The following is a 23,522-nucleotide window of genomic DNA, read 5'->3' as shown; positions in this document are numbered from 1 at the left end:
ACCCTTTTCTGGTCTGTGTCTAGAATCATGCCCAGGAAAGGCAGACTAGTCGTAGGAACCAACTGCGACTTTGGAATATTTAGAATCCAGCCGTGTTGCCGTAACACTTCCAGAGAAAGTGCTACGCTGATCAGCAACTGCTCTCTTGATCTCGCCTTTATGAGGAGATCGTCCAAGTATGGGATAATTGTGACCCCTTGCTTCCCCAGGAGTACCATCATTTCCGCCATTACCTTGTAAATATTCTCGGTGCCGTGGAGAGACCAAACGGCAACGTCTGAAATTGGTAATGACAATCCTGTACCACAAATCTGAGGTACGCCTGATGAGGTGGATAAATGGGGACATGAAGGTATGCATCCTTTATGTCCAGAGACACCATAAAATCCCCCCCTTCCAGGCTTACGATGACCGCTCTCAGCGATTCCATCTTGAACTTGAACCTTTTCAGGTATATGTAGAGGGATTTTAAATTCAATATGGGTCTGACCGAACCGTCCGGTTTCGGGACTACAAACATTGTCGAATAATAACCCCTTCCCTGTTAAAGGAGGGGAACCTTGACCACCACCTGTTGAAGATACAATTTGTGAATTGCAGTTAACACTATTTCCCTCTCGTGGGGGGAAGCTGGTCGGGCCGATTTGAGGTATCGGTGAGGGGGCATCTCTTCGACTTCCAGCTTGTATCCCTGAGACACAATTTTTATTGCCCAGGGATCCACCTGGAAGTGAACCCACTTGTGGCTGAAATTTCGAAGACGTGCCCCCACCAGGCCTAGTTCCGCCTGTGGAGCCCCAGCGTCCTGCGGTGGATTATGTAGAGGCCGGGGAAGACTTCTGTTCCTGGGAACTAGCTGTGTTGTGCAGCTTCTTTCCTCTGCCCCTGCCTCAGGCAAGAAAGGACGCACCTCGGACTTTCTTGCTATGTGATCGAAAGGACTGCATTTGATAATGTCGTGCTTTCTTAGGCTGTGCGGGAATATAAGGCAAAAGATCAGAATTACCAGCTATAGCTGTGGAGACCAGGTCCGAGAGCCCTTCTCCACACAATTCCTCAGCCTTGTAAGGTAAACCTTGCATATGCCTCTTTTAGTCGGCAACACCTGTGCATGTTCCACAGGACACGTCTAGCAGAAATCGACATAGCGTTGACTCTAGAATCCAGTAGACTAATGTCTCTTTGTGCATGTTTTATATATATATATATATATATATATATATATATATACACACACACACACACACACACATACATATGTATACACATACTAGGGTCTCCATGTCCACGCTGCTACAGCGCTATAACCCCATGCCGACACAATCGCCGGTCTGAGTAGTGTACCAGCATGTGTGTAAATGGACTTCAAAGCACTTTTACTGCATGCTATCTGCAGGATCCCTGAGGATAGCTGTTAAGTCAGCGCTACCTTTTGGGTAAACGTGACAAGCTTTGTCCACCCTAGGGGAAGATTTCCATCGTATCCTGGCCCTAGTAGGGAAAGGATACTCCCTGAGAATTCTTTGTGGGAAGCTGCAGCTTCTTGTCTGGAGATTCCCGCTCTTTTTCTTCATGAGAGGAGGGAAATTGACCTCAGCTTTCTTCCCCTTAAACATGTGTACCCTTGTGTCAGGGACAGATGAGTCATCAGTGATATGCAAAACATCTTTCATTACAATAATCATATATTGAATACTTTCCTGCCATTTTGTCTGTAACTTTGCATTATCGTAGTCGACAGTGGAGTCAGACTCCGTGTCGATATCAGTGTCTATTATTTTGGATAGTGAGCGTTGTGAGACTCTGAATGTCTCTGCGACATAGGGACAGACATGGGTAGATTCCCTGTCTGTTCTCTAATCTTTTGTGCAATAAATTTACCTCAGCACTTAATTTCACATATCCAATCAGGTGTCGGCGTTGTCGACGGAGACACCACACACACACATTTGCTCCATCACCTCCTTAGGAGAGCCTTTTACCTCAGACATGTCGACACACACGTACCGACACACCACACACTCAGGGAATGCTCATCTGAAGATAATTCCCCCACAAGGCCCTTTGGAGAGACAGAGAGAGAGTATGCCAGCACACACCCCAGCGCTATATGACCCAGGAAAAAACACAGCAATTTAATGTTTACCCAGTAGAGCTGTTATTATCTGCGCCGAATTATGTGACCCCCTTCTTCTTTAAAACCCTCTCTTCTACCGTGGTATAAGCAGGGGAGAGACCGGGGAGCTTCCTCTCAGCGGTGCTGTGGAGAAAAAACATGGCGCTGGTGAGTGCTGAGGAAGAAGCCCCGCCCCCTCGACGGCGGGCTTCTGTCCCGCTTAAATATACATTTTCTTGGCGGGGGCTCATACATATATACAGTGCCCAACTGTATATATGTTTACTTTTGCCAAAAGGAGGTCCAAATGCTGCCCAGGGCGCTCCCCCCTGCGCCCTGCACCCTTACAGTGACCGGAGTATGTGAGGTGTGTGGGAGCAATGGCGCACAGCTGCAGTGCTGTGCGTTACCTACCTCAGTGAAGAACGGAGTCTTCTGCTGCCGATTTCGAAGTCTTCTTGCTTCTCATACTCACCCGGCTTCTGTCTTCCGGCTCTGCGAGGGGGACGGCGGCACGGCTCTGGGATCGGACGGCGAGGGTGAGATCCTGCGTACGATCCCTCTGGAGCTAATGGTGTCCAGTAGCCTAAGAAGCAGGACCTAGCTTCAGAGAGTAGGGCTGCTTCTCTCCCCTCAGTCCCTCGATGCAGGGAGTCTGTTGCCAGCAGAGCTCCCTGAAAATAAAAAACCTAACAAAGTACTTTCTAGCAGCAAACTCAGGAGAGCTCACTGAAAAGCACCCAGCTCGCTCTGGGCACAGTATCAAACTGAGGCCTGGAGGAGGGGCATAGAGGGAGGATCCAGAGTACACCAGAACCTAAATTCTTTCTTAAAGTGCCCATGTCTCCTGCGGAGCCCATCTATCCCCATGGTCCTTACGGAGTCCCCAGCATACACACACACACACACACACACACACAGATAACCCGCACACGGTCAGTAACAAAGGCAAATACAGCAGATTTATTGCTGTAATTGCCTTTGTTACTGACTGTGTGCTGCGCGCTACCTGTGTGTACACATTGGATTTTCGGCTGAAAACTCCAACCGCGGGCACCGGGACCATTGTTCATTTTATATCATATATATAAAAAAACTAAAAACACATAGCAGCCTGGTTTAATAATAAAGAATCTATCCCAACCTTACTTGAAAAGCATGGGAAACTTACCTTCTAGCAGCTGTGATTATGAGGTAGCCAAGATCTACTTCCAGAGCATTCTTGCATGCTCCCAAAACAATTGTGTGCAAGTTTCGAAACCCGCCTGCAAAAAGACCAAGATATGAAATATAAAAATCTTTTTGAAGTTATTGGTCCTTTTTGTTTTTTAAACATTGTACCCATACTGAATGATCCATGTCCTGATTAAAGTCACATAAAAATATTAAATGATGATGTGGATTGGTGAGATTGTTAATTTGAGTACCTAGTTCCACAATCAGGTCATAGAGACAATGAGCCTGATTCAGAGGTGGACGGAGGTGCAGTAAATACTGTGAAATTATGCTAATGCCGCAGGCGATGGGCTTACTTACAGAGATTCCCATCGGCTGCAGTACGCTGAAAGTCGCATCATCAAGCAGACATTGAGCACATTATCAGACATTAGAGCAACCCTATGGTTGCTCAAATGTCTGACTGTACATGGCTGGCTGCCTGTGCCAGTGAAACTGTGTCTTTCGACACAGTCCCTCACACCGGCACGTCCCCGACACTCCCACCGCTGAAAGCTACCCCCAGTCATTGCCCAGGAACACCTATATGAAATTTTAAGGCTCTCCATGCATTTCAGATATGTGTCCACTGGCGGTAACCCTTAGGATGCATGCGCATTGTGCAGTTTGTCTCAAAAGCATAAGCAGATTTAAAACACAGAGCACCTATGCCCAATGTTCTAAATCTATCCATATCTGAATCAGGCCCCATATCACACACTATGCAGAGTCACTGTTTACACTACAGCCTATCTTTGAGGAAGGTTTTTAATTGAAGAGAACCGGTCTCTTCTCTGATTGAATTTTCCTTTTTTTTTTTTTTTTATTGCTATACACTAGTACATAGTGGACCTCTCACTTGTCTGAAGCTGGGTACACACATAGAGATGTATCTGTCCATTCTGTCAGGTGGAAACAAAAATCTGGTAATGTATGGGAGCAAACACCTATCAACCGTTTGTGCCCAAATGCTGGAAAATGGACAAAAACAATTGTTCGGATAAATTTGTTTAATCAAACTGGTTTAACCAATTTGTCTAAACGACCATGGTCTGTTTTCCAGTGTTTGGAAGTAAATGGTTGATAGTCATTTCATACCATACATTAACAGATTTTCGTTCCAATCAGTCAGACTGGACAGATGGTCGACCAGATAATCGTACAGTGTATGCCCAGCTTTATACACTGCAGTAAATGGTTTAATTAACTGATAGAACAAATTGTCTTACACAGTGATATACAGTATGTACAGTTGACACTATGGGCCTAATTCAGACCTGATCGCTAGTAGCGATTTTTGCACTGCTGCGATCAGATAGTCGCCGCCGACAGGGGGAGGGTATTTTAGCTGTGTAAGTGTATGAACGCATGTGAAGCAGAGCTGTACATACAGATTTTGTGCAGTCTCTGCACGGCCCAGGACTTACTCAGCCGCTGCGATCACTTCAGCCTGTCCAGGACCGGAACTAACGTCAGGAAACCTCCCTGCTAACGCATGGACACGCCTGTGTTTTTCCATACACATAAACGCCTTCTTCCTGTCAATCTCCGAGTGATCGGCCATGCGAACTGATCCGTCGCACAAGCCCACCGCTGAGCAGCGATCCACTTCGTACGTGTGCGACGCGCCTGCGCATTGTGGTGTATACGCATGTGCAGTTTGTGCCTGATCGCCCGCTGTGCGAAAGCGCAGCCTAGCGATTAGGTCTGAATTACCCCCTATGTCTGCCATTTTAGAGCCCTTTACTAATGAATGAATTGCTATGCAAGATGCTCATGCTTCCTCAGTCTCAAACACACAAACACTCAGCTGTGATTTTGTTTTGCTTTATCTAGCATCCATAAGGGATATTGGGGAGACTTAGTACGATGGGATATAGACGGGGTCCAAAGGAGCCGGTGCACTTTAAATTTCTTCACTGAGTGTGCTCGCTCCTCCCCTCTATGCCTAACCCCCACAGGTAGTTTATAAAAAAGTGCCCTCAGGAGAGGATGCACATCTCTGCAGCTCCAGAGAGTTTTCTTCAGTTTATATTAAATGTTTGTTATTTTCGGTATGCTGTTTGGGCAACAGCATACCTGCACCGTGGGAGTCTGTGGGTGGGGGGGTTGAAGTCACCGACCTTGCGAGCCGCTTTCCCGCTGCAGGACCACCTGAGAGGTTGTTTGCTCAGCAGGGCACTGCGCCTTAGCTGTTGTCCCCCGGTTCAAGGTGCGGCTCACACGCAGGGGAGGCATACTGGACCCTCCAGGGGGGGGGACCCACTATAGCCCCCTGTGTAAACTGGCTAGCGGTGGCTTAAACTAGCACTTGTGTCATGTTTTAAGCACTTTAGGAGACATTGCCAATATAAAAAAAACTCTGTAGCTCCGGCGCCATTGGGGGGCGGAGCTACCTCAGAGCAGGACCAGCTGCATTTTGGCGTCTTCCTCTGCTTACTGCAGCAGCAGGCTCACACAGCTCCCCCTGACACTCGACACACGCTGGAAAACTGATACAGGGTGTAGCAAAGGGGGAGAGCCGCTATTGTACACTATCTGTGTCCTATGCAGGACAGATATCATAGGTTTTCAATGCGATATAATAAGCCGACAGCCTCCCTGGGGCTGTGTAGCTGGGGTGTGCTGGTCTCCTCTCACATACAGTAAGGGCAGGCTTGATAAGTATTACTGTCTGTGTGTATGTGTATGTCATTGTGATTTACTGTGAACATGGGTAAACACACACTATGCAGTGTATGCCACACCAGATTCTCTCCCTTGTCATCAGAGTCCGTTTCATGTGAAGAATGCAGCCAATCTTCACAACTCAGTGAGGGGGCCGGGGGGAAGGGTCAAGAGCCTTCCTGGCTAGGGGCCCTTAAAAATATGATGTCTGATATGTCATCACAACAAACTGCTAATGTTCAAAAAACTCAGCTACTACAACTGGCAGTTGCAGACTTAAGGCCCATACACACTGGGCGATTTTGAGCTGAAAGCAGCTCACTTTTGGTGTTTTGAGCTGCTTTCAGCTCAAAGCGGCCCACTGTGTATGGCCAAACGATGAGCGATGAGCGCTGATGCGCGCTCCAGCTTCATTGCTGGCAGCCGCCGTTCATCTACTGGTATTACCAGTAGATGATCGGCGGGGTGAACGGCTTTCCATAGCGTCCTGCTATGGAAAGCCGCCCACCCCCGCTGACATTGCTGGGCAGCGGGGAAAAGCGCTCAGTGTGTATGCGCTGAGCGCTTTTCAGCCCAGCGATGTCGACGATCATCGCTGTTCATACACGCTGGGCAAAAACGCCCTGTGTGTATGGACCTTTAGCTGCAAGGGCAGATGTTACACAGCCCCCCTCTCTCACTCAAGACCACAAAAGCGTGATTTACCTGTTCTACTCTCCGATTCAGATGAGGATGTACAGGAGGATGGGGAGGACTTGGATCCCATTAGTGGGGATTACACTTCTGCTCAGGGTATTGAAACCCTCATACTGGTTATACGGGACGTGTTAAAACTCCCTCTAGAGGACGCTGCATCACAGCAGTCATTTTTCTTTACACAGAAGAAGCCTAATGTCACTTTCCTGATTCTGCAGCGTTGGATGACCTGTTTAAGTTAGCCTGGAAAAATCCAGACAAAAAATATACCAAGTGTCATGAAGATTTTTGCACACTTTCCCCATTTGGTCCTGAAGGTATGAAATTCTGGGAAGAACCCCCGGGGGTTGACGTATCAGCCTCTCGACTGTCAAAAAAGGCAGTGCTGCCTGCCTCGGGCTCCTTTACCATAAAGGACCCTGGGGACAGAAAAAAAGAGACGACACTAAAGTCTATCTACACAGCAGCAGGTGTATCGCAAAGGCCAGTCATAGTGGGTTGCTGGATGACCCATGACATTCACACGTGGGCTTCTCAAATTCAGGAGGGCCTCTCGTCACTACGGTGACTCTCCTGAAGCATATTCAGGACACTGCACGTGTCCCTGTGTGACTCGCTCAAGGAGATGAGCAATATTAATGCTAGGACCTTGTGGTTGTGTCAATGGATAGCAGACGCAGAGTCCAAACACAGTGTGGAAGCTCTCCCCTTTTCTGGGGAATGGCTCTTTGGGGTTGAGTTGGATACGTGGATTTCTAAAGTAACTGTGGAGAAATCCACGTTTCTCCACTCTGGGGCCTACCCGGGGTGACTGTTCAGTCCTTTCGGTCAAACAGATTTTGATTAGGGCCAGATGTGCCTCCAATGCTGCTAGGGGCACCAGAGGTAAGACAAGAAGACCTACGAACACCGGTTCTCAGGAACAGAGCACCAGTTCTGCTTCCACTAAGTCCTCAGCATGACGGTGTTCACCCACCCCGAGGGGATCTCGAGGTGGGAGCTCGACTGCATCACTTCAGCCGCATCTGGGAAAGCTCCTGCCAGGACACCTGGGTAAGCGACCTAATTTCTCAGGGCTACATGCTGGAGTTCGACGGTGCTCCTCCCCAACGATTTTTCAAATCAATCTTGCCAGCTTTGGAGGATACATAGTAACATAGTAATGGAGGTTGAAAAGAGGCAAAATGCCCATCGCGTTCAACCTGTATTTTGTATTAAGTTGAGTTGATTTTACTGTACCTGCTGAAGAATGTTTTATGACTAGTTAACAACTACAAATCATGTTACACCTGGATTAACAATGTCAATATTTTAAATGTTGTAACCTTGGATATCCTTTTCAATCAGAAATTCATCCAATCCTCTTTTAAATGCATTTACAGAGTCCACCATTTCCACCTTCCCTGACAAGGAATTCCAAATCCTTATTTCCCTAACAGTGAAGAACCCTTTCCTCCGTTGCGTGCGGAATTTTCTCTCTTCCAGCCTCAGTGAGTGCCCACATATCCTAAACAGAGTTCTTTTAATAAAGAATTCCTCTGATAACTCTTTGTAGTGCCCCTTTACATATTTGAAGACATTAATAATGTCTCCTCTTAGACGCCTCTTTTCCAGTGTATACATGTTCAACCTAGTAAGCCTTTCCTCGTAATCCAGTCCCTCTAGCCCTTTGATCAATTTAGTAGCTCGCCTTTGAACCCTTTTGAGTTCACCGATATCTTTTTTTATACAGTGGTGCCCAAACTGAACACAATATTCCAGGTGCGGACATACCAATGATTTGTACAGCGGCAGAGTTACATCCTCGTCCCTTGTCTCAATTCCCCGTTTTATGCACGCTAACACCTTACTTGCCTTCTTTACTGCGCTTTGACATTGTATATTAAGTTTATCATCAATGAGTACCCCCAAATCATTTTCCAAAATTGTTACCCCTAGACTTTCCCCGTTTAATATGTAGGATGCAAGTTTTTTAGTCCCGAAATGCATAACCTTGCATTTTTCTATATTGAACCTCATTCTCCATTTAGACGCCAAGATTTTAAGTTTAGATAAGTCATTCTGCAGAGACTCCACATCTATTTCTGAATTAATTACCCTACACAGTTTAGAATCATCTGCAAAGATTGACACTGTGCTTTCCAGGCCTATTTCTAGGTCATTGATAAATATGTTGAACAGTAGTGGCCCGAGTACGGACCCCTGTGGTATTCTGCTGACTACTGGTGTCCAGCTTGAGGACTTCCTCTTGACCACTACTCGCTGTACCCTGTTGTCCAGCCAGTTACTTATCCATGTACAAACAGTTTTTCCTAGGCCAAGCTCTTTTAATTTGATGATTAGTCTCCTCTGAGGCACTGTATTGAAGGCTTTTGCAAAATCTAAGTAGACCACATCCACTGCTTTTCCTTGGTCAAGATTGTCGCTCACTTCCTCGTAGAAGTTAATTAAGTTAGTTTGACATGATCTGTCCCTCACAAACCCATGCTGGTTCTTGCTAATAATCTTAGTGGTCTGCAGATACTCCTGTATGCTATCCCTTAGAATTCCTTCCAATATTTTCCCCACTATAGATGTCAAACCAACCGGCCTGTAGTTACCCAGATGATTTTTGGATCCCTTTTAAAATAATGGCACTACCTCGGCTATACGCCAATCCTTCGGTACCATGCCAGATCTAATTGAACTATTGAAAATCAAGTATAGGGGTCTTGCTAGTTGTGATCTAAGCTCCATAAGAACCCTCAGATGAAGTCTGTCCGTGCCAGGTGATTTATTAATCTTTATTTTGCGTAATCTCTCTCTGACTACTTCTTCACTTAAACAAGTATCTATCCACGAATCCTTACTGTCACTATCGCTATGCACTACTCCTCTGGTGAACACGGATGAAAAAAATTTGTTCAGTATTTCTGCTTTTGATTCGTCATCATTTAACAATACTTTTAATGGACCTATGTTCTCCTTTTTTAACCTTTTACTGTTTATGTATTTAAAAAAAATTTTAGGATTGGTTTTACTCTCTAGCAATTTGCTTTTCGTTTCCAATTTTAGCTGCTCTTATTGCATTTTTGCTTCTTTTATTGCATTCCTTTTAGCACTGGAATGAATCCTCCTTTCCATCAGATTTAAACGCTTTGAAAGCACGCTTCTTTTTATCGATTTCGACCTTGACCTTCTTGTTAAGCCACATCGGTTTGAGTTTGGTAGGGAGCTTTAACACGTCCCATATAGCCAGTATGAGGAGCTGAATACCATGATCAGAATCACCACTAACGGGATCCAAGTCCTCCCCATCCTCCTGTATTTCCTCATCTGAATCAGAGAGTAGAGCCGGCAAACCACGCTTCTGTGGTGCTGCATGAGGTAACATCTGCCCTAGCAGCTAAATCTGCAACAGCCTGTTGTAGTAGCTGAGTTTTCTGTACATTTGCAGTGAGCTGGGATGACATATCAGACATCACAGTTCACCGATTTGTGAAGACTGGCTGCATTGATCACAAGAAACAGAATCAGATGATACTGGAGAAAATCTAGTGTGACATACACTGCACAGCATGTGTTTACCCATGTTTCACAGTAAGCACAAGAACATACACAGACAGTAATACTTTTCAAGCCTGCTCTTACTGTATGTGAGGAGAAGAGAGAGAGAGAGACACACACACACACCAGCACACCGCTAGCTGCACAGTCCCAGTGAGGCTGACAGCTAATTATATCACAGTAACAATAATAATTTCAGTCCTGTAGAGGACCCAGATAGTGTACAATAGCGGCTCTTCCCCTTTGCTACACCCTGTATCAGTTTTCCAGCGTGTATTGTGAGGCAGGAAGCGCTGTGCGCACGCTGTCTGTGGCTGCTTTAAGCAGAGGAAGGCGCCAAAATATCTCTGGTCCTGCTTTGAGGTAGCCCTGCCCCCTCCAATGGCGCCGGAGCTACAGTGATTTTTTTTATAGTGGCAAAGTCTCTTGTTTGCTTAAAAACATCACAATGCACAAAATGGAAAGCTGCTCAATCAGATTGTAATGTCACTCAGGTGCTAAAAGGGAGGGGTAATTCTGTGTAGGAAAAAACTGTGTGTTCCCTAATGCACACCGAATGAAAAATGTTACTACATAATAGTCAGATAATACGGAGATCTTAGTTGCGTATATCTGCAGAATTAGAAACATATTTGTAATTATTTATGGGGTGGGTGTGGGGTGCGGTGGCCCCTGTGTCGGTATGGCTGGGCTGCTTCAGGTCGGCACACCCTAACACTTTATTAACACTTATGATTTTCCCTATCACTGTGTATATATTATTTTAATCACACCACTTACATAGCACTTCTGTGCTTCTTATTAACCCCTATTAATTCTCACCTGTGTGCTGACCTGGGGTGGCCGACTTGTGCCGGGATCGTGGGGTCCTGCACCCCGGACCCATACCTAGTATAAGGGACCCCCAGTGACGGAGAAGCCCTGTCGATCGGCCTGGGGGCTTAACCCTATATCTGCAGATATACGCAACTAAGATCTCCGTATTATCTGACTATTATGTAGTAATATTTTTCACTCTGTGTGCATTAGGGAACACATAGTTTTTTCCTACTTAAAAACATCACACAAGTGCTAGTTCAAGCTATCTGAAACCAGCCTACACGGGGGGCTCTATCGGGTGCCCCCCAGGAGGGTCCTGTATGCCGTGCCCACGTTCAGCCACACTTTGAAAAGGGGGACACCCCTAGTGGGGCCCCCGGTTTGTACTCACCACAGTCGTCATCTTCAGGCGTATATCAGGGGTGTGCGGCGAGCTGCGGTTGTGACAGCCAAGGCGCAGTGCCCAGATGAACAACAACCCCTCAGGACGGTGGTCCTGCAGCAAAGAAGCGGCTCTGCACCTCGCAAGGCCGGTGACCGTCCACCCCTAACTCCCACGGTGCAGGTATGCTGTTGCCCAACCAGCATACCGAAAATAACAAATGTTTAAAAGAAATTGAAGAACTCTCTCTGGAGCTGCATCCTCTCCTGATGGCACTTTTTTCTAAACTGCTTGTGGGAGGGGGCATAGAGGGGAGGAGCCAGCACACCCAGTGAAGAAATTTAAAGTGCACCGGCTCCTTTGGACCCAGTCTATACCCCATCGTACCAAGTCTCCCCAATATCCCTTATGGATCCTAGAGAAAATATATTTATGTAAACACACTTTGCAATACATGAAGGACTATCTAATCCAATTTTTTTTTTTTTTACAACTTATGGGAGCACTATTTAGTTTCCATGCACCACAAGAATTATAATATAAACGTACCAGACCGCCAGCTGTCCTCCACCACGTGTTGGATAAGTCCTCCTAGAAAAGGAACTCGAACAAGCTCTAAATGCTCCAGGTTGCGGGCAGAAGCCAAACCAGTCACCAGCGGTACATATTTTAAAGAATTTGTGGGCCCTTCAGCAAAAAAATAAATACAATAAAATCAGTAAAAGGTAACCACATGTAAAAGGATGACAAGAAAAATAGATTATACTATAATATGCTACTGCTCTACTCTTCAAATGTAATGGAAAAAAAACAAAAAGCAAAAATTAAAAAGACGAAAGGGGGGAATTTAATTAGCCGAAAAATCTAGTTTTCCCTATAAAACCAGGGCACTTATCGCGATCCACGATAATCCACTATTCAATTGTTCTTGATAAAATTTAGTCGATAATTCTCCATAGGTGTACTGCAAATTTCACTTCACCACCTCTGAGCAGATAAAAAGCTTGCTGAAAATCCCTATTTTTAAAGGGTAAAAATAATAAGAATTTACTTACCGATAATTCTATTTCTCGGAGTCCGTAGTGGATGCTGGGGTTCCTGAAAGGACCATGGGGAATAGCGGCTCCGCAGGAGACAGGGCACAAAAGTAAAGCTTTTACAGGTCAGGTGGTGTGTACTGGCTCCTCCCCCCATGACCCTCCTCCAGACTCCAGTTAGGTACTGTGCCCGGACGAGCGTACACAATAAGGGAGGATTTTGAATCCCGGGTAAGACTCATACCAGCCACACCAATCACACCGTACAACTTGTGATCTAAACCCAGTTAACAGTATGATAACAGAGGAGCCTCTGAAAGATGGCTTCCTAAACAATAACCCGAATTAGTTAACGATAACTATGTACAAGTATTGCAGATAATCCGCACTTGGGATGGGCGCCCAGCATCCACTACGGACTCCGAGAAATAGAATTATCGGTAAGTAAATTCTTATTTTCTCTATCGTCCTAAGTGGATGCTGGGGTTCCTGAAAGGACCATGGGGATTATACCAAAGCTCCCAAACGGGCGGGAGAGTGCGGATGACTCTGCAGCACCGAATGAGAGAACTCCAGGTCCTCCTTTGCCAGGGTATCAAATTTGTAAAAATTTACAAACGTGTTCTCCCCTGACCACGTAGCTGCTCGGCAGAGTTGTAATGCCGAGACCCCTCGGGCAGCCGCCCAAGATGAGCCCACCTTCCTTGCGGAATGGGCCTTAACAGATTTAGGCTGTGGCAGGCCTGCCACAGAATGTACAAGTTGAATTTTGTTACAAATCCAACGAGCAATCGACTGCTTAGAAGCAGGTGCACCCAACTTGTTGGGTGCATACAGTATAAACAGCGAGTCAGATTTTCTGACTCCAGCCGTCCTTTAAATGTATATTTTTAAGGCTCTGACAACGTCCAACAACTTGGAGTCCTTCAAGTCGTCTGTAGCCGCAGGCACTACAATAGGCTGGTTCAGGTGAAACGCTGATACCACCTTAGGGAGAAAATGCGGACGCGTCCGCAGCTCTGCCCTATGTCGAATGGAAAATTAAATAAGGGCTTTTATAAAACAAAGCCGCCAGTTCAGATACTCTCCCGGCTGAAGCCAGGGCCAGTAACATAGTCACTTTCCATGTGAGATATTTCAAATCCACATACTTTAGTGGTTCAAACCAATTGGATTTGAGGAAATCTAAAACTACATTTAGATCCCACGGTGCCACCTTAGGCACCACAGGAGGCTGTATATGCAGTACTCCTTTGATAAAAATCTGGACCTCAGGGACTGAGGCCAATTCTTTTTGGAAGAATATTGATAGGGCCGAAATTTGAACCTTAATAGATCCCAATTTGAGACCCATAGACAATCCTGATTGCAGGAAATGTAGGAAAACGACCCAGTTGAAATTCCTCCATCGGAGCACTCCGCTGCTCGCACCACGCAACATATTTTCGCCAAATACGGCGATAATGCTTCGCGGTGACTTCCTTCCTTGCCTTTATCAAGGTAGGAATGACTTCTTCTGGAATGCCTTTTCCTTTTAGGATCTGGCATTCAAACGCCATGCCGTCAAACGCAGCCGCGGTAAGTCTTGAAAAAGACAAGTACCCTGCTGAAGCAGGTCCCTTCTCAGAAGTAGAGGCCACGGATCGTCCGTGACCATCTCTTGAAGTTCCGGGTACCAAGTCCTTCTTGGCCAATCCGGAGCCACTAGTCTTACTCCTCTTTGCCGTATAATCCTCAATATCTTTGGTATGAGAGGCAGAGGAGGAAACACATATACCGACTGGTACACCCAAGATGTTACCAGCGCGTCCACAGCTATTGCCTGCGGATCTCTTGACCTGGCGCAATACCTGTCCAGTGTTTTGTTGAGGCGAGACGCCATCATGTCCACCATTGGTTTTACCCAACGGTTTAATAGCATGTGGAAAACTTCTGGATGAAGTCCCCACTCTCCCGGGTGAAGGTCGTGTCTGCTGAGGAAGTCTGCTTCCCAGTTATCCACGCCCGGGATGAATACTGCTGACAGTGCTATCACGTGATTCTCCGCCCAGCGAAGGATCCTGGCAGCTTCTGCCATTGCCCTCCTGCTTCTTGTGCCGCCCTGTCTGTTTACATGGGCGACTGCCGTGATGTTGTCCGACTGGATCAACACCGGTCTTCCTTGAAGCAGAGGTTCCGCCTGGCTTAGAGCATTGTAGATTGCTCTTAGTTCCAGAATGCTTATGTGAAGAGACTTTTTCAGGCTCGACCACACTCCCTGGAAATTTCTTCCCTGTGTGACTGCTCCCCAACCTCTCAGGCTGGCATCCGTGGTCACCAGGATCCAATCCTGCATGCCGAATCTGCGGCCCTCCAATAGATGAGCCTCCTGCAACCACCACAGAAGGGATACCCTTGTCCTCGGCGACAGGGTTATCCGCAGGTGCATCTGAAGATGCGACCCTGACCATTTGTCCAACAGATCCCTTTGCATGGAATCTGCCGAAAGGGATTGCTTCGTAAGAAGCTACCATTTTTTCCCAGGACTCTTGTGCATTGATGTACAGACACCTTTCCTGGTTTTAGGAGGTTCCTGACCAGGTCAGATAACTCCTTGGCTTTTTCTTCGGGAAGAAAAACCTTTTTCTGAACTGTGTCCAGAATCATCCCCAGGAACAGCAGACGAGTTGTCGGCATTAATTGGGATTTTGGAATATTCAGAATCCATCCGTGCTGCTTTAGCACCTCTTGAGATAGTGCTAAACCCATCTCTAGCTGTTCTCTGGACCTTGCCCTTATTAGGAGATCGTCCAAGTATGGGATAATTAATACGCCCTTTCTTCGAAGAAGAAATATTATCTCGGCCATTACCTTTGTAAAGACCCGAGGTGCCGTGGACAAACCAAACGGCAGCGTCTGAAACTGATAGTGACAGTTTTGTACAACGAACCTGAGGTACCCCTGGTGTGAGGGGTAATTGGAACGTGGAGATACGCATCCTTGATGTCCAAGGATACCATAAAGTCCCCTTCTTCCAGGTTCGCTATCACTGCTCTGAGTGACTCGATCTTGAACTTGAACTTCTTTATGTACAGGTTCAAGGACTTCAGATTTAGAATAGGCCTTACCGAGCCATCCGGCTTCGGTACCACAAAAAGAGTGGAATAATACCCCTTCCCTTGTTGTAGAAGAGGTACCTTGACTATCACCTGCTGAGAATACAGCTTGTGAATGGCTTCCAAAACCGTCTCCCTTTCTGAAGGGGACGTTGGTAAAACAGACTTCAGGAAAACGGCGTGGTGGCTCTGTCTCTAATTTCAACCTGTACCCCTGAGATATTATCTGCAGGATCCAGGGATTTACCTGCGAGTGAGCCCACTGCGCGCTGTAATTCTTGAGACGACCGCCTACCGCCCCCGAGTCCGCTTGCGAAGCCCCAGCGTCATGCTGAGGCTTTTGTAGAAGCCGGGGAGGGCTTCTGTTCCAGGGAAGGAGCTGCCTGTTGCTGTCTCTTCCCTCGTCCTCTGCCTCGTGGCAGATATGAATAGCCCTTTGCTCTCTTATTTTTAAAGGAACGAAAGGGCTGCGGTTGAAAGGTCGGTGCCTTTTTCTGTTGGGGAGTGACTTGAGGTAGAAAGGTGGATTTCCCGGCCGTAGCCGTGGCCACCAAATCCGATAGACCGACCCCAAATAACTCCTCTACGCATCGCCTGTCCACTGTCGTGTCCATAAAGCTCTTCTGGCCGAAATGGACATAGCACTTACCCGTGATGCCAGTGTGCAGATATCTCTCTGTGCATCACGCATATAAAGAAATGCATCCTTTATTTGTTCTAACGACAGTAAAATATTGTCCCTGTCCAGGGTATCAATATTTTCGATCAGGGACTCTGACCAAACTACCCCAGCACTGCACATCCAGGCAGTCGCAATAGCTGGTCGTAGTATAACACCTGCATGTGTGTATATACCTTTTTGGATCTTTTCCATCCTCCTATCTGATGGATCTTTAAGTGCGGCCGTCTCAGGAGAGGGTAACGCCACTTGTTTTGATAAGCGTGTTAGCGCTTTGTCCACCCTAGGAGGTGTTTCCCAGCGCTCCCTAACCTCTGGCGGGAAAGGGTATAAAGCCAATAACTTCTTTGAAATTAGCAGTTTTTTTATCGGGGCACCCCACGCTTCATCACACACGTCATTTAATTCTTCTGATTCGGTAAAAACTACTGGTAGTTTTTTCACACCCCACATAATACCCTGTTTAGTGGTACCTGTAGTATCAGCTAAATGTAACATCTCCTTTATTGCCAAAATCATATAACGTGTGGCCCTACTGGAAAATACGGTTGATTCGTCACCTTCACCACCGGAATCAGTGCCCGTGTCTGGGTCTGTGTCGACCGACTGAGGCAAGGGGCGTTTTACAGCCCCTGACGGTGTTTGAGGCGCCTGGACAGGCACTAATTGAGTGTCCGGCCGCCTCATGTCGGCAAACGACTGCTTAAGCGAGTTGACGCTATCCCGTAATTCCACAAATAAAGGCATCCATTCTGGTGTCGACCCCCTAGAAGGTGACATCCTCATATTTGGCAATTGCTCCGCCTCCACACCAATAACGTCCTCATACATGTCGACACACACGTACCGACACACAGCAGACACACAGGGAATGCTCTATACGAAGACAGGACCCACTAGCCCTTTGGGGAGACAGAGGGAGAGTCTGCCAGCACACACCAAAAAACGCTATATATGACAGGGATAGCCTTATGATTAAGTGCTCCCTTATAGCTGCTTTTATATTAATATATTGCCATTTATTTTGCCCCCCCTCTCTGTTATACCCTGTTTCTGTAGTGCAGTGCAGGGGAGAGACCTGGGAGCCTTCCTGACCAGCGGAGCTGTGACAGAAAATGGCGCCGTGTGCTGAGGAGATAGGCCCCGCCCCTTTTCCGGCGGGCTCGTCTCCCGCTATTTAGTACATTTAGGCAGGGGTAAATATCTCCATATAGCCTCTGGGGCTATATGTGAGGTATTTTTAGCCTTTTTAAAGGTTTACATTTGCCTCCCAGGGCGCCCCCCCCCCAGCGCCCTGCACCCTCAGTGACTGCCGTGTGAAGTGTGCTGAGAGGAAAATGGCGCACAGCTGCAGTGCTGTGCGCTACCTTAAGAAGACTGCAGGAGTCTTCAGCCGCCGATTCTGGACCTCTTCTTGCTTCAGCATCTGTGAGGGGGCCGGCGGCGTGGCTCCGGTGACCATCCAGGCTGTACCTGTGATCGTCCCTCTGGAGCTTCATGTCCAGTAGCCAAGAAGCCAATCCATCCTGCACGCAGGTGAGTTCACTTCTTCTCCCCTCTGTCCCTCGTTGCAGTGATCCTGTTGCCAGCAGGAATCACTGTAAAATAAAAAACCTAAGCTAAACTCTCTAAGCAGCTCTTTATGAGAGCCACCTAGAATTGCACCCTTCTCGGCCGGGCACAAAAATCTAACTGGAGTCTGGAGGAGGGTCATGGGGGGAGGAGCCAGTACACACCACCTGACCTGTAAAAGCTTTACTTTTGTGCCCTGTCTCCTGCGGAGCCGCTATTCCCCATGGTCCTTTCAGGAACCCCAGCATCCACTTAGGACGATAGAGAAATTGGGATTTGGTCCAGAACCCCTGGGACACCACCCTTTATGACTAATTAGGCACTTAGCAGTATTCTATTATTTTTAATTGCCCAATAATGACATCCTTTTTGGGGTCAAAAAGTGCAAAACCAAAGTATGGGACAGGTACATTGGGGTGCTTTATGAGTGGGACAAGTGTTTTTAGGCTTGAAGATGGGAGATTTTTTGGGGGGAAGTTTTTTTGAAAGTGGCTTAAAATGACCTAAATATATACTTATACCCATTTTTAGGTACCCCAATTTCATATGAGCACTTATTTTGCTAAACAAAATAAAAAAAGCATTTGCTTTCTATCGTTTGTTTTACTTTTTTTTTTTTAAATGCATATCACAGGCTTTCGACACAACTTAAGTACCCCAAATCTATTTATTATGACCAATAATAGATTTGATACAGTTGTTATATATTAGTTTGACTTTTATTGGGGGTACAGGCAGATTTCCCCATTTTCTCCTACAATTTTCCCTGGTTTGACAGCAAGAATTATCACAAAAATCCTATTTCCATGAAGTTGCAATTGAGTAGGGCGAATTGCATGAGCACACAAACCCGTAAAAAGGTGCTTTTCAAGGTAATTTTTGTAGCGATAGCTGCGCAACGTTAGATCACAGTAAATTACAGTGTTATCTTGGCTAACTGAAGTGTCCTTATGTGAAAAAAAAAATATTTTATTTATTTTTAAGAAAACAATAATACAGATATGTCTCTTCATCAGCAGCTATTTGTCTCTCATTTGACGCGATTAGAGCGCCCGCAGAAGTACTGTGTGCACATCCGGAATCCATCGGATGGCATGGTGCACACGCTCCAGCGGCCATGTTGCACGTGAGTGCAGATAATCTCACCTGCGATGCATAAGCATGCAGCAATATAGATGAGCAGGGACACATCTGTACTAGAATGAGATGACACAAATGTAGTATAAAAGCCATATAATGGAGGATTAAAACCTGTACTACACGTACTGTAGATTGTAATTAATGCATTTAATACCGAGCAAGTACCTCTATGAAAAATATTACTTTAATTTCCTCTTTGTGTTTAAAAGTAAAACCACTTCTTAAGTGAAATGTGAAAAAAAATGCATGCCTCCTGCAATGGACCTATAATGAGGCAGCTAAAACACTAGGCAAGATCTAACAACGTATTTTGCATTGATGATTCATAGATAGAGCTTCAGTATCGCTAAGTAGTGTTACGTTGATACCCTGCATGTGAGATGTGCTTCTGTGGGCACCAGACGCAGAAGGTGGAAGAAAAATGTAAAAATAGAAGTTGACCACCACTCACGCCAAGTATTACATGTCATTTTCCATTATCTTTCACATTGTAAAACAGCTATATAACAGTAGTAATGAGCAAATTAAAAAAAGACAGCAGTATTCAAATTTGATAAAAGTCTTATGTATAAATTAACTAGGTTTATATAACCAGTCATAACATTAAAAACCGACTGCCTAATAGCATGTAGGTCAACCTGTTGCCATCAATACAGCTCAGATCAATCGAGGCATGGGGGTATATGCAATTGCGGTCGAATTCCCGAAATTGTCGCATTTCGGGTCATTTTCGACCAAAAAAAAAAAATTCGCCTATGCAATTCAGTGCTTTCCGACCAAAAAACGGACTTTCAAAATTCGACTTTTTGAAATTCGAATTTTTGCAAATTCGACTTTTCTGCAATGATATAAGTGCTGCAATTCGACCAAAGCATATTCAATTCAAGTTTGGAAATTCGACAGCAGTGCTTTTAGACAGCAAATTCGTCATTTTCAATCCGCCACACTTTGGAGGGTGAAAACAAATAAAAAAAATTTAAACATGTTTTTTTTTGTGGTTTTTTTTTTGGGAATAGCAGATCTATTTATATTAGAAGGGATTAGGTACTTTTTTTTTTTTTTTGGAGGCACAAATATTATTTATATATTTAAAAAAAAAAAAATTTTTATTGCTGGAACGGTAAAATCCTAAAAAAAAATGGCGTGGGGTCCCCCCTCCAAAGCATAACCAGCCTCGGGCTCTTCGAGCTGGTCCTGGTTCTACAAATGCGGGGAAAAAATTGACAGGGGATCCCCCGTATTTTTAAAACCAGCACCGGGCTCTGCGCCTGGTGCTGGTGCCAAAAAAACGGGGGACAAAAAGCGTAGGGGTCCCCCGTATTTTTAACACCAGCATCGGGCTCCACTAGCTGGACAGATAATGCCACAGCCGGGGGTCACTTTTATGCCGTGCCCTGCGGCCGTGGCATTAAATATCCAACTAGTCACCCCTGGCCGGGGTACCCTGGGGGAGTGGGGACCCCTTCAATCAAGGGGTCCCCCCCCCCCAGCCACCCAAGGGCCAGGGGTGAAGCCCGAGGCTGTCCCCCCCCATCCAATGGGCTGCGGATGGGGGGGCTGATAGCCTTTTGTGATCATGAAAAGAATATTGTTTTTTTGCAGCAGTACTACAAGTACCAGCAAGCCTCCCCCGCAAGCTGGTACTTGGAGAACCACAAGTACCAGCATGCGGGAGAAAAGCGGGCCCGCTGGTACCTGTAGTACTACTGGAAAAAAAATACCCAAATAAAAACAGGACACACACACCGTCGACAGTAAAACTTTATTTCATACGTCGACACACACATACTTACCTATGTTCACACGCCGACATCGGTCCTCTTCTCCATGTAGAATCCACGGATACCTGAAAATAAAAGATCAATATACTCACCTCAACCAGGGTCCAGAGATAAATCCACGTACTTGTAGAAAATAACAAACCGGACACCCGACCAAACGGACTGAAAGGGGTCCCATGCTGACACATGGGACCCCTATCCCCGAATGCAGAGAGACCTCTCAGTGACAGCTGTCACTGAAAGGTCTCTAAAGCCAATCAGGAAGCGCAACTTCGTTGCGCTCACCTGATTGGCTGTGCGCTGTCTGAACTCAAGACAGCGCATCGCACAGCCCCGTCCATTATATTCAATGGTGGGAACTTAGCGGCTAGCGGTGAGGTCACCCGCCGGTCAGCGGCTGACCGCGGGTTAACCCCACCGCTACCCGCAAAGTTCCCACCATTGAAAGTAATGGAGCGGCTTTGCGATGCGCTGTCTGACAGCACAGACAGCGCACAGCCAATCAGGTGAGCGCCACGGAAGTAGCGCTTCCTGATTGGCTGAAGGGACTTCAGTGACAGGAGTCACGTGATGTCCCGGCATTCGGGAGAAAGGGGTCTGATGTGTCAGCATGGGACCCCTTTCAGTCCGGTATGGAGCGGGTATTTGCTTTTTTTTTTTTTTTCACAAGTACGTGGATTTATCTCTCTGGACGTGGATTTATCTCTGGACGCTGGAAGGTGAGTATAATTTTTTCACAGGTACCTCGGATCGTCGGAGACTGTGGCAGTCGGCGTGTCAACATAGGTAAGTATGTGTGTGTCGGTAGTGTGTAATAAAGTTTTACTTTCACGGTGTGTGTGTACTGTTTTTATTTGGGTATTTTTTTTCCAGTAGTACTACAGGTACCAGCGGGCCCGTTTTTCTCCCGCATGCTGGTACTTGTGGTTCTCCAAGTACCAACTTGCGGGGGAGTTTTGCTGGGACTTGTAGTACTACTGGAAAAAACAATATCTTTTTATTATCACAAAAGGCTATCAGCCCCCCCATCCGCAGCCCATTGGATGGGGGGGGACAGCCTCGGGCTTCACCCCTGGCCCTTGGGTGGCTGGGGGGGGGAGGACCCCTTGATTGAAGGGGTCCCCACTCCCCCAGGGTACCCCGGCCAGGGGTGACTAGTTGGGTAGTTAATGCCACGGCCGCAGGGCACGGCATAAAAGTGACCCCTGGCTGTGGCATTATCTGTCCAGCTAGTGGAGCCCGATGCTGGTGTTAAAAATACGGGGGACCCCTACTCTTTTTGTCCCCCGTATTTTTGGCACCAGCACCAGGCGCAGAGCCCGGTGCTGGTTTTAAAAATACGGGGGATCCCTGCCCAATTTTTCCCCTGCATTTTTAGAACCAGGACCAGCTCGAAGAGCCCGAGGCTGGTTATGCTTTGGAGGGGGGACCCCACGCCATTTTTTTTTCCGGGTTTTTCCCGTTTTTCCAAATCGCTGCAAAATCCGCCAAATCGGCCGATTTTCGCCCGCGATTCTGGCGAATCCGTTTTTCATTGAATATGGTGAATTCCGGCAGCCACCTGCCGGAATTCACCTGGCGAATTTAGTAGAATTAAAAAACGGCGAAAAATTGCCGCGATTCGCCGTGAATTGCATATACCCCATGGACTCCACAAGACCTCTGAAGGTGTCCTGTGGTATCTGGCACTAAGATGCTAGCAGTAGATCCTTTAATTCCTGTAAATTGCCAGGTGGGGCCTCCAAGCTTCAGACTTGTTATCCCAGCACATCACATGATGCTCAATAGGACTGAGATATGGGGAAGTTGGAGGCCAAGTGAATACCTTGAACTCTTTGCCATGTTCCTCAATCCATTCCAGAACAAGTTTTGTAGTGTAGCAGGGCACGTAAAGCTGTTGAAAGAAACCCCTGCCAAACCGTTGCCACGAAGTGGTGTATATGGTCTGCAACAATGCAATGCTTAGGTGCCACATGCTAAAATAACATCCACATGAATGCTAGGACCCAAGGATTCACAGCAGAACATTACACTGACTACACCGGTTTTCCTTCATCCCATAGAGCATTTTGGTGTGATCTCTTCCCAGATGCCAGAAAATGGGCAAAAATGGCAAATCAGAAAAATTGATTAAAGCAAACAGATTTACCCTTCTTGACTGAACAACCATTTTCTAGAATTTGGGAGAAAAAAAAAATTGATTGTTGTTTGCTGCATTACATTACCACATTTTCTTTCTAGCCACCAACGAGTTTGATGTTAGGAAAGAATCTTTAGGTGTGTGGCCCATGTTTCCTGCTTCCAAATTGTCAATGTCAAGAACTGACTGTTCACTTGTTGCCTAATACGTCACACCCCTTGACAGGTGCCACTATAACAAGATAATCAATGTAATGCACTTCACCTGTCAGTGGTTTTAATGTTATGACTGATGGGTGTATGCTAAAAACCCACTTTGCTCATTTTAGAAATGCTGTTTTTCAGATTAAAGTTGAGTAAACAGGATTTTAATTACCTACCGGTAAATCCTTTTCCCATAGTCCATAGAGGATGCTGGGGTCCACATTAGTACCATGGGGTATAGACAGGTCCACTAGGAGCCATTGGCACTAAGCGTTTGAGAATGTGGGCTGGCTACTCCCTCTATGCCCCTCCTACCAGACTCAGTCTAGAAACTGTGCCCGCGGAGAGGAACTAGCTTGAAACATCAGCAACGGCTGAACAGAATTACTTACCAAGTAACAAAACAGTACTTATCAAGAACTAAGCAGTACTGG

General features: G+C 46.4%; 1 protein-coding gene across 2 annotated transcripts in view; it reads right to left on the bottom strand.

Moving 5' to 3' along the window:
- The window catches only part of FBXO38 (F-box protein 38), a 178,448-nt gene that overhangs the window by 112,002 nt on the left and 42,924 nt on the right, over positions 1–23,522 (bottom strand). For both annotated transcript variants that reach the window (XM_063928016.1, XM_063928017.1), the window contains exons 7-8: positions 11,991–12,128; positions 3,288–3,381 (exon numbers count right to left, since the gene is read on the bottom strand). In XM_063928016.1, the coding sequence (XP_063784086.1) occupies positions 3,288–3,381; positions 11,991–12,128 (232 nt within the window). The remainder of the gene's footprint in view (positions 1–3,287; positions 3,382–11,990; positions 12,129–23,522) is intronic.

Source organism: Pseudophryne corroboree, chromosome 6 (assembly GCF_028390025.1).
Source record: "Pseudophryne corroboree isolate aPseCor3 chromosome 6, aPseCor3.hap2, whole genome shotgun sequence".
NCBI classification, from domain to species: domain Eukaryota; kingdom Metazoa; phylum Chordata; class Amphibia; order Anura; family Myobatrachidae; genus Pseudophryne; species Pseudophryne corroboree.
Note: the sequence above shows the minus strand (reverse complement) of the source record. Positions and strands in the feature narration are given on the sequence as shown.